The following is an 11,509-nucleotide window of genomic DNA, read 5'->3' as shown; positions in this document are numbered from 1 at the left end:
AATTAGATTAGACTGTGCAGAAATTGAAATCTACTCGCTAATACACACTATACTCATAGTCACCAATGCTGATGTTGTTAACATTAATCATTTGAGAATAAAGTATAACAATAATAATTTGAACGGTTTGATGTGATATGAGCCAACCTTTATCTTTAGATTTAATCACCATTGGTAGCGAGATTTATGGTAATTCTTTTTTCCTCAGGTGGTCAGAACAAACGTGGCAGACTTGTTCAGATGACAATATCCGGTGAAAATTCTTATTTGGGTCATATTCCAAGATGTAGGCTAGAATCTGTGACTGAGAAGTACAGTAAATGTCCACACCAGTGCAGTGACTGACAGCCACACATACTCTTCAAAACATTAGATTCATCTCGATGCCGACTCACAACCCACACAAGGAAGATAATTCCGCACGCAGCTGCAATTCCAGGTTTTCAAATAGAGATGGCGACAAAGAGGCAAAACTTACGCACTGCAGCTTTAAAGGGGTCATATGATGCTTTCTTAAAGATCATTATGTTGTGTATTTGGTGAAACAGAATATGTTGACATGCTTTAATGTTCAAAAAACACATTATTTTTCCAATACTGTACATTATTGTAGGTCCTCTATGCCCCGCCTCTCTCAAACGCTTCGTTTTCTACAAAGTCCCGCCTTCCGACAAGCGCAGTCTGCTCTGATTGGCCAGCTGAAATGCCCAGTGCATTGTGATTGGCCGAACACCGCAAGCACTCATCGGAAATGTAACGCCCCTTACCATAATCGCGAGCTTCATCTTTCAAAATAAATGTAAAGACAGTAAATAATGTCATTAGTTTTACCATCAGTTCACCGAAACGGTCGTCCATAAAATGCATGCATTGAAACCACGGCTTCTTTCTTTGCGTGAACATTTGGGCGGCATTATGCGAATATTTCCACATAGTGAGGTAGATATGTGGGGGCGTGTTAGAACGAGCCGTTTTAGGGGGGCGTGGCAGAGTCTTAACTTTTATAAAGAATATCTCTTTGGTTTTGAGACTTTAGTCTTTGCAACTTCAGGGATCTTATCTATGCACAATCAGCCTGTAACACTCCAAAGAGAAAGGAAAACTTGAAATCGCATCATATGACCCCTTTAAGAAAAAGGAAAGTATTTTTATGTTTAGATGACTTTCATACTGTTCTGTTTTCTAAGAAGGCATTTGTCTAGTGAGTTATGTAGGGTTGAGACTTGTGACAGACAGAGCAGACAGTCCGTGACCTGTGATGAAAAGAGCCAAATGGAGGAAGGACAGGGCCACTCTGTTGTGAATAAGTTTAAGGTTATTACCTGAAATCCAGACAGGTCTGCCTGTTAGTTTTCTGTAGCTTGTGACTTTGTTTTATTTAATAATCGTGTAACTGTCCTGCTAGTGTCCTGCTAGTGAGGATTTGTAAATATAAAAGAGGAATAATACAAACCTGTATCTACTTTTAAATCTATCTTAAAAACGTATTTGTTTGATAAGGCTTATAATCTAAATTAACATTCTCCTGCCTTACATTTTATTGTTTTTATTATACTTTGTGTATTTTTAAGTAAATGTGTTTTTGTGTTTTCATTTTATTTTTTTGTAAAGCACATTGGACAACCATGGGTTGTAATTAATGGTGCTATATAAATAAATTTGCCATTGCAGGATACAGAGAAGCAAAGTTCCACATTAAGCATTTATAAAAGCTTGTTTTCAACAAGAGGACAGTCACTGGCAGAAACACAGTCCAATGAAGTCATATTTGAACAGCAATTTAAAGCCTCCGCTACCACGTCATAAGCAGTTTATTTCAACTATTGAGTTTATTTCTACGTCTGCATTCGTTCTTTTCCGCCTTTTTTGTTTTCAAAAGGCATGAAGAACCACCTTGCACCGAACACAGAACATGCACTGTAAATCACAGTAGCCAGGTTCACGCTTTTCACCTTTTTCTTGGACAATCTATTTGTTTTATAATCTTTAGCAATGCAAACACAGACACTCATCAGACAGAATTCACACATAAACAGGTGTAAAACTAGACTAATTACTTTTTACCATCCATCCATCTCCAATCTTGTTTATATGAGTGTCCTGTCTGATGGGTGTCTATGTGTTTGTGTTGACTTCATATTAAACAAGGAGTGTGATGAATATGCTCATTAAACACTCAATATGCTTGTTTGGACAATATTAACTTGGCTTTTCCCTCTGGAAAATGCTTTAGCAGACTTAATTTTCTACAGTAATATTCTTGTCTTTACTTTAATAGCTGACATTTAATATTGTTTATTTCTGTTTTTTCTGTTTTTAATAGATGTAGACAGCAGCACACAAAGTCTGTTCCAAAAACCTAGGAAACTTAATTTGTGCCGCCTCTTAAAACACCTTCTTTTGGCCAAATTTTAAGTCAGCAATTGCAATGCAATGCCAGAATGCAATGAATTTAGCACAAAAAAAAATATCTACACAATCTAAGGTTACAGATGAAGCAACAGAAATGTTAATATTATGAATACAATTACAATTTAATTGATTCTGAACGATATTGCTTTAATAACATATGTAACTGAAAACCAACCATTTTAAATAAAAAATGAAAAACTGAAATTTTCACCAAAAAATGAAAATTATGTCATGGTTTACTCAAAAACTATAAAAAAAATATATTTTAAATATATAAAAATTTGGGCTGCCAAATGATTAATCATGATTAGTCGCATCCAAAATAAATGTTTTTGTTTACATAATATATGTGTGTGTACTGTGTATGTTTATTATGTGTACTCACAGGTGTAAAAGAAAAAACCTTTACATTTAGCAATGCTCTTTATAAAAAAAAAAAAAACATTGCATTATAGTACAGTTTTACCAACTGCACACACACATACAGTATATATATATATATATATAAATACGCACACATGCATGTATATATTTTGAAAATATTTACATGTACATATTTATATAATTTATATTATATATAAATATATTTTTATATACAAATATAATAAATATATATGCATGTGTGTGCATTTATATATACAGTACATAATACATATACACAGTACACACACATATATTATGTAAACAAAAACTTTTATTTTGGATGCGATTAATCGTTTAACAGCACTAATAAAAATCTATTTCATTTGCCAACTAACTTCCATTTTTTCCCCATCATTTGCTCAAAAACACATTAACACACAAAAAGATACTTTGAAGAATGTTGGTAGAAGGTTGTTTTTTGTCCATAAAATGGAAGTCAATGGGAAGTGAAACTGTTCAGGTACCAGTTTTCCAAAATATCATTCGATAGAACAAATAAAGCCGTTCAGGTTTGGAACGACATGAGGGTGAGTAAAAGATGAATTTTCAAGTTTGGGTGAACTATCTCTACAGTATAGTTTCATTCCACTCACATCACACAAGGTTTTGGAACGGTGCTAATGTGTTGCAAACATGTGCACTACCAGTGCGCCATGAACTCAGCTACCTGCTTAATTTATTAAAAAGATTTCATTGCAGACTAAAACGCCAGATAATCATGATAAAATCCCTGTTATGTTGTTAAAGTTACAAACAAAGAAAGATTCAAATTGTGTCACTGAGATTATGTGCACACAACCCTAACAAAGGTGTAGAGAGAGACAGGCCTGATTCTTTGGAATATTTGGGCTCTGTTGTCCACTTAAATGGACACCCAGACACTAACCACAAGCCACCCAGAAGCTTGGAGCAGAAAGGAACCCAGCATAATATCTGATAGCTGGTGTCAGACCCATTAATAAGCAAATTTACCATTTCTAAATATACCTCACACGCAGTTTGAGGCCCGCAGGAGTTTGACTATGTGCCACCAGCACAGAAGAGGTGAAGATAAATAATCACAGGGAAATTCACTCTTTGTGAAAGCTTTTGCATGCATGTGTAAGAATGCGTGTGTTTTGGTGTAAATGACAAAGCTTACGAGTGTTTATCACTTTTATTGCACTGAAATAGTCTTCTGTGCTCATGCTGCATAATAAACTCTTGCAGAGTAACTCTACACACACCTAGTATTTCTGTGGCACGGCGCTGCATGTTTTTAGCCCATGTCACTCTGCCTGCACCTGTGGTGGTACTGTGTTAGCGTTTCGCTCCACAGTGTGTAGCATAAACGGTGGGAACACACACCGAACCACAGAAACATGCTCATTTTTTACTTTACAACGCAATTTTGGCTTGTCAAAATATATGGTTAATGTTAGTCATTGTGGTTTTCTGAAGTTAAGGGCCCAGTAAAGCTAAATACTGTAATTTCATAAATATTTTTCAGATACAATTTTACACAGTGTAATTGACAAAACTAAAATGTAAATGTCATAGATGGAGAGACAGACAGATAGATGAATGGACAGGCAGAGAGAAAGACAGACAGTCAGACGGAGAGATAGAAATGTAGGATTTCTCCATCAGTAATATTCCTGCTTTCCGGTATCCCGCTGACACAGTCAGACAGGGACAATATTAGTGACGTATTCCTCCATGTCAAAGATTTGCTCAAGACTCTACAGCAAGACGTCTTTACTAAAAACAGACAAGCACAGTCCTGTCCTGGTCCAAGACACACAGAGAAATGAGACCGCAAGAAAGGGGGACATGGAGGTCAAAGACAGACAGAAAGCTAATATTGTATGTTTTTTAAGTTAGAGAAAGGATACAACAATATTAATTAATTTTTAAATATTGTTTGCAATGTTTCAGAATCTGTTATAGCCTATAATATACACCATCTTTCAAAATTTTGTGGTTACTAAGTTTTTTTTTTAAATGTTTCTTAAAGAAGTCAAGGTTGCATTTATTCAATCAAAAATACACATTTACATTTTTTATGCTTTTGGGAGATTTTGTTTTTTTTGCGAGCGCCGTGCTCTACTGTTTGAGCTACAAAACATTCTGTAAAAACAGTCATATTACGAAATATTAACGCAATTTAAAACTATTTTCCATTGTATTATATTTTAAAATGTCATTTATTCCTGTGATAACAAAGCTGAATTTTCAGCATCATTACGCCAGTCTTCAGTGTCACGTGATCCTTCAGAAATCATTCTAATATGCTGATCTGGTGCTCAAGAAACATTTCTTATTACTATCAATGTTGAAAACAGTTATGCTGCTAAATATTTTTGTGGAACCTTTTGTAACATTATAGATGTCTTTACTGTCACTTTTGATTAATTTTATGCATCCTTTCTAAATAAAAGTAATTCCTTTAAAAAAAAGCATGACATGAAATGGTTGGAAGAAATCACTTTATAGTCTTGTCTTCTGTATCTCAGCACCTGAACCTTCCGATCCCATCCCACCATCTCTGCAATGTCTTGCCATTTTTGACATTCTCTATTTTGGTCCCTGTTTCTTTACCTCTGCCAATCTGCCTGCCAGACGGACCTGCACACAGGAATCCTCCATCCCACCTTAAAACCTCTGACCACATAGCAATGTTGAGTTCCTTTATCACAGCATGCGCAGCCAAACAGACTGGAATTAAGGCACATGCATGACCAGTAGGTGAAAAACACAGTGGCTGTGAAAATATGGGAAAGAGGAAGGAGGCGGCGAAAAAGAGTCTCGTAAATACCTTCTAGTGCCGATATTAGTTACATTGATTCATCCCCCTGAAGACACTGGCCACGGGTCTCCTCAGAGAGTGATGATATAGTGTCATGTTTCTGACCAGTTTCATGGTTAAAGATTTCTGTAGTTTTTACTGTGGACCCAGTCAAAACCAAAGAAATCTTTACTACTCCGTTTATACACATATTCAACTGTGTTGAGTCTACATGTCTCCTGAGACTAAATAGCGTGCCAAGTTTACAGAAACAGGTGTATGTTAGATTAACCCCGAGAACACGACAGAAAGAAAAGTCATTCTCCATATGAGCTTACAAAATGCCTCTCCATAGACAAAATCACTTGCAGTTCATCAGGCTAGAACCCAGAGCTTGTGCTGATACTTCTGACTTCTGTCTATCTGCTTTGGTGATTGTGCCTGTGTAAATGCAGCAAGACGGCGATTCTGCCCACAAAAACACTGAACCAGATGAACATCCTCGATGCCCGGCTAGTCTTTCCCAGCCTGGGCTGTAGGATGACTTCATGCCTGGCACTAATGTCTGTTTGTATTGCAAACATGGAAATGGAAGTTGTGCAGACAGCGATGTTCAGACGACTCTGTAGAATGAGATTCACACATTTAGGCTGCACATAGGTTGCAATGAGTGTGAAAAAAAATGTGCATGTGTTTTTCACACTTATTTGTGCACATACACAAAAACATACTGGAGCATCTACCACTCTTAAGGCCGGTTTACGCCAAACACAATAACTATAAAGATAAAAAAAATATTGCAAAACTATATCTAAAAGAATATAAGATTCCACACCACAACTAGACTGATAATGGGCACGATATCATTGAAATTGCTTTTTCAGAATAATTTTTTTCCAGCTGAAGAACAATAAAAATATTGACAGCCAGTCATAATCCATTTAAAGAGCTCAGACATTTCTGTTTGCAGACAACAGAACTGCAAATCATGCTTATAATAAGCTAAATGATATTGTGTGATGGTGTGGAGTTAAGGCCTATTCACACCAAGAACAATAACTTATAATAACAATAACACCAGTGGATTCTGAAGGGCGTTTTTTTTTTTCAGCTGAAAATTTTGTTCCTCTTTGTTGTTATCGCTATAATGCTATAAGCGTGGTGTGAACACCCCTATTCTCATAGAACTAGAATACATTTTAAAACGGTGTCTTTATTGCTATAGTTATTGTTCTAGGCATGAACAGACCTTTAGGCTTATATGTGACCCTGCACCACAAAACCAGTCATGAGTAGCACGGGTATATTTGTAGCAATATCCAACAATACGTTCGTTGTATGGGTTAAAATTATAGATTTTTCTTTTATGCCAAAAATCATTAGGATATTAAGTAAAGATCATGTTCCATGAAGATATTTTACTACCGTAAATATATTAGTAATATGCATTGCTAAGGACTTCATTTGGACAACTTTAAAGGCAATTTTCTCAATATTAAAATTTTTTTTGCACCCTCAGATTCCAGATTTTCAAATAGTTGTATCTCAGCCAAATATTGATATACAACTTTCAAATAGTTGTATCTCAGTCCTATCCTAACAAACCATACATCAATGGAAAGCTTATTTATTCAGCTTTCAGTTGATGTATAAATCTCATTTTGGGAAAATTGACACTTAAGACTGGTTTTGTGGTCCAGGGTCACATATAATAAATGACTCTCATTCTAAAAAAAAAGTTCACCCACAGTATTCATCACAAAGCAGCCATACAGTATATTGATTGCTAGTTAGTCATTTAGCTGGTCAATTTATCTTTTAGTCAGTGCCTCTATCCAATATGATCCAAAGCAACATTTGTATGCCATGGAACATTTCTAAAGGTCACTGCTCTTGTTCAAACAACATGTCTTTAAGTTGAAGAGTCAACATTAGGACATTTTCAAAGGCTATTCTTGGTTTATGGTGGGCAAATGCATGCAAACCCATTGAAAATATACACAGAACATAATTTCATGGTTCATGGAACAGCTCTGAAATAACAAAAGAAGACACAGTCAACGTGCACACACACACTTACGGACAAAACATACTTTTACATTTGACTTCACTTTACAAAACGTGAGGCTAAGTTTATTCAAGTGGGAGAAATCATAAATTTAAACACATTTTCTGATTATGATTTTTGTTAAGGTACAGGCATGCTCATGAAGGAATAACTTGAAGGATTTCAAACTGGTACCACTTAACTTACTGAAAAAGCCAGACCAAAATCTTTAAGCTATTTTTTTTTCCGGTAGGGAAATTGTAGCAAATGTCAGCCACGTGACTAATATTAAGAAAATTCTAAACAACAAAATGCCTTATAATGCATACAGTCCAAGGATAAACACTTTGTGTACTAATCTCCATATATTGAAGTAGTTTACGGTTTATAGAAAGATTGTGTATGACAATACTACATACTACTAGATAAAGATGAATGAAGATTTAATTAGGTAACAATACTAATTAGCTACTTAACGGTAACCCAGTTTTAACAATTAGGCCTACAAACTTTTTAAATATTTCTCATCGTTGTAGCAGCTGCCAGCAATGCAAAACTAACAGCGCCACCTTGTGATGTCTATATGCTACTACATACAGACTCAGTTCGACATTGAGCACTTCATAAAATGATTAGAACTTATTTCTAATCAATGAACAACAACAGAACAAAGGGAAACCACAAATTGATATGAATATAAAATGTAAATAAATAAATAATCTGAAATCAAATTAGAACGAACATTTACATGGCGTTTTTATATTCAATATTTACATTTAAATTCGAAACATGTTACTTTTACAAAATCGTGCTTGATAAATAATTAGAAAAGTTGTCCACGTTGTTTCTTAAACGACCGTTTAAACCAAACATTCGACTGTTGCGAAATTAGCAATCCTATTACTTGTGAATATTAATATTAAACAACGAATCTGTTTATGACCGCTTGCCAACATCCAATCACACAATTCATCTTTATGATCCCAACAGTCACTGTAGTAGAGGACATCTTAAATTCGCATTTGGCGCCAGAGCTACACTGCAAAAGAGAAGTGTAGCAGGCTGCTGAACATATAAAAACAAGAGAAAACTGCAAAAGTGAGGTGACATAAGGTCACTCACGGTCACTAGTCACGTACACACAAACACGCAGAACGGTCAACTCTCGACTGAACAGCTACATTAACTACTTCATTAACTAACAGCCTTTGTCTTTTCTACATTTCATATATCCTACATCTGTGAGCTGACATTTTCTTACAACACAAGCCAGTTTGCAATATCTCCTATATCTGATTCATTACTCATTACTCCCCCTATCTCTCCATTACAGATCTGCCCATGCACTTGACCAAATATAAACTTCACGATTCTTGGCAGACAGACAGATTTTAGTGGGGAGGAGTCTCATGGTTTAGGCCAGGACAGACCAAAGGACAAACAGACAGAGGTGTAGAAAGAGAAAGTGGCTAATAACTGAGGAACAAAGAACGAAAACACCTGACCACCCTCTTTGGAAGCAGAGTAAGTGAGTGTCCTTTGCATCAGATGTATAGTTTTAGCTGTTTTGAACTGTAGGCGTAAAATATTAAGAGCAATGGAGGAGTATTTCATTCTTTAACAGCAGTAATGCAACACACGGCCCACAACGGACAGCTTGTTTGTCCTTGTGCAAGGGACATGAGCTTTATTCAACAAATCTAAATAATCTCATCTAAATGTATGACAGTTTTTCTGTAATGGCTACATGTGCATAGTTTCAAGGGGGTTTAAGATTTCAAATAGCATTCAGCATCGAAGGACAGAACTTTTTTTTAAAGGGACGAGATAAGCAACAGGCCACAGCCTGGCTAATATGTGAAACAATCAAAACTTTAGAAGGAAATATCTGAGTTACTTTGTTTCCATGTATTGACTGACAGCTCTGGTGTTGCCATGTTGAGAGAAATCCAGAGTAAGTGCAGAGTGTTGTGTGTGAACATGATCTTACTGTAGCTCTAGACTAAATATGAACATGTGTTTACTCATCTCACCTGCACAAAAACACATTCAGTATAGTTACTTTTTTTTGAGGGAGTAACGCAATATTGTAATGCATTACTTTTAAAAGTAACTTCCCCTAACACTGTATATATATATATATATATATATATATTAAACCGAAGTATAGCAGAACAATTATGTAACATTTAACAATCAACAAAATCCTTCTCTAACTATATAAGGAGGCCACACAAAGTTTACATGGATATAATGGAGATACACATCAGGATTGGTCATTATCTGACCTCAAACTTCACATCACCTTCACTTTAACTACTGATCAAACCCACAGTAAATGTGCAGACAGGTGCACGACTTCTCTTCATGCTTTATGCTTCAGTTGTCACCTCGACTCTTGCTGTTGTTTCACGGTTTGTTGAAGGCACTATTTTAGTTTGTGTTGACAAATAACACCGAGACTTACACAGCTGACATTTCACGGGTTTGTGAACAAGTAGAAAGTTGTTACATTTGACTTTTGGACAATTTCTCTTGCATAAAAGGATCTTTATTACTTTTCAGTTGTAATATTTTGAACGTTTTATACTATATTCATAAAGTTTTAGAAATAAATACTATTATTCAGTGAAGGGTACATTAAATTTATCAAAAGTGACAGTAAAGACATTTATAATGTTACAGATGATTTCTATTTCACATAAAAGAGTCCTGAAAAAATGTAACTCTTTCTTGAGCAGCAAATCAGAATATTAGAATGATTTCTGAAGGATCATGTGACACTGAAGACTGGAGTAATGATGCTGAAAATGTAGCTTTGCCATCACAGGAATAGGTTACGTTTTGTATTATATTGCACAATATTATTACATTGACAATATTAAAATTTAATCTAAGTGTAAAAGTGATGATAATTTTAAGTGTTGCTTACTGTCTGTGCTTCAGAGATGGCGATGTCTCCCACTGCTATGGTGGCCCGCCGGGCTCTTGCTGCTGCATCACAAGGAAGCCATGAAGGAGGAGGTTTGAGATGGTTTTTCTTGGGCTGGGCTAGATGAAACAGGGTAAAATAAGCAGATGTTATCCAGTATGGATAGGCAAGTTCTCATGAACCATAATAAAATATTACTTTATTACCTAAAAAATCAAGAATGTCAAAAAAATTATATAATTTTCAGGTTATTTACACATTCACACAGTAAGAAAAAAATACTGACACAAATAAGATCATTTAAAAACATTTACGTAATAATCAATGATTCTAATAATAGATGTACTGATGATTTGAATCATACACAGCAAGGACCTGGAAGATCCTGTCCTTCGTATTAGCCCTTCCCGGTGTGGGTGTCTGCATGGCAAACGTTTACATGAAGATGCAGGCCCATTCTCATGATCACCCAGAGTTTGTGCCATACCCACACCTCCGCATTCGAACCAAGGTGCCTATACTCTTGTGTTTTTCAGTCAAAGTATGCATGATGTGGACTTCTCTCCGATTCCTCTACAGACATAGAAGAAAATGTTGAGGCCTTCACTTTGTAAAACATCCGAAATACATTGGACATGACATGAATCATTTTCAAATAGCATTGTCTTTCTTTCACAGCCATGGCCATGGAGTGATGGGAATCACTCCCTCTTCCACAACTCTCACACGAACCCTCTGCCCACCGGTTATGAGGGACCTCACCACTGAGCAGGACGCCCCCTGCTGTCTCAACTGTCCGTCCCCTCAGACGCCAATCAACACTGATGGACAAGCTTCTAACATTTTTAACAGAAATAAACAACAGTTTTCACATTAATTTTGTGTGTGTGAGACTGATTATGAAAGGTCCCAAACAATACATGGTTAA

General features: G+C 35.9%; 2 protein-coding genes across 3 annotated transcripts in view; one reads left to right on the top strand and one right to left on the bottom strand.

Moving 5' to 3' along the window:
• Nucleotides 1-9,060, bottom strand: part of LOC107583094 (glycine-rich cell wall structural protein-like) — a 25,628-nt gene extending 16,568 nt beyond the window's left edge. Inside the window, exons 1-2 of the mRNA XM_016269189.1 lie at nt 9,002-9,060; nt 8,887-8,935 (exon numbers count right to left, since the gene is read on the bottom strand). Coding sequence (XP_016124675.1) covers nt 8,887-8,935; nt 9,002-9,060 — 108 coding nt within the window. The remainder of the gene's footprint in view (nt 1-8,886; nt 8,936-9,001) is intronic.
• LOC107583062 (cytochrome c oxidase subunit 6A, mitochondrial-like) lies at nt 9,056-11,455 on the top strand. 2 transcript variants are annotated; one of them, XM_016269157.1, is made up of 4 exons: nt 9,056-9,177; nt 10,596-10,673; nt 10,950-11,092; nt 11,260-11,455. In XM_016269157.1, the coding sequence occupies exons 2-4, from the start codon at nt 10,598-10,600 to the stop codon at nt 11,347-11,349; spliced, it is 309 nt and encodes a 102-aa protein (XP_016124643.1). In that variant the 5' UTR covers nt 9,056-9,177; nt 10,596-10,597; the 3' UTR covers nt 11,350-11,455. The 2 variants fall into 2 exon arrangements, with proteins under 2 accessions (XP_016124643.1, XP_016124642.1); XM_016269156.1 differs by having other exon boundaries at nt 9,057-9,173.
• Nucleotides 11,456-11,509: the final 54 nt, after the last annotated feature.

Source organism: Sinocyclocheilus grahami, unplaced genomic scaffold, assembly GCF_001515645.1.
Source record: "Sinocyclocheilus grahami isolate Dianchi unplaced genomic scaffold, SAMN03320097.WGS_v1.1 scaffold49.1, whole genome shotgun sequence".
Lineage (NCBI taxonomy): Eukaryota > Metazoa > Chordata > Actinopteri > Cypriniformes > Cyprinidae > Sinocyclocheilus > Sinocyclocheilus grahami.
The sequence above is the reverse complement of the archived record's forward strand: the minus strand, read 5'-3'. Positions and strand labels throughout refer to the sequence as shown.

Bases quoted from the DNA above. Each gene is read 5' to 3' on its own strand.
- LOC107583062 (XM_016269157.1), top strand. From the start codon at position 10,598: ATGGCGATGTCTCCCACTGCTATGGTGGCCCGCCGGGCTCTTGCTGCT. The intron at 10,674-10,949 runs GTTTGAGATGGT...AATCATACACAG, and splicing joins AGGAAGCCATGAAGGAGGAG to CAAGGACCTGGAAGATCCTG. The intron at 11,093-11,259 runs GTGCCTATACTC...TTTCTTTCACAG, and splicing joins ACCTCCGCATTCGAACCAAG to CCATGGCCATGGAGTGATGG.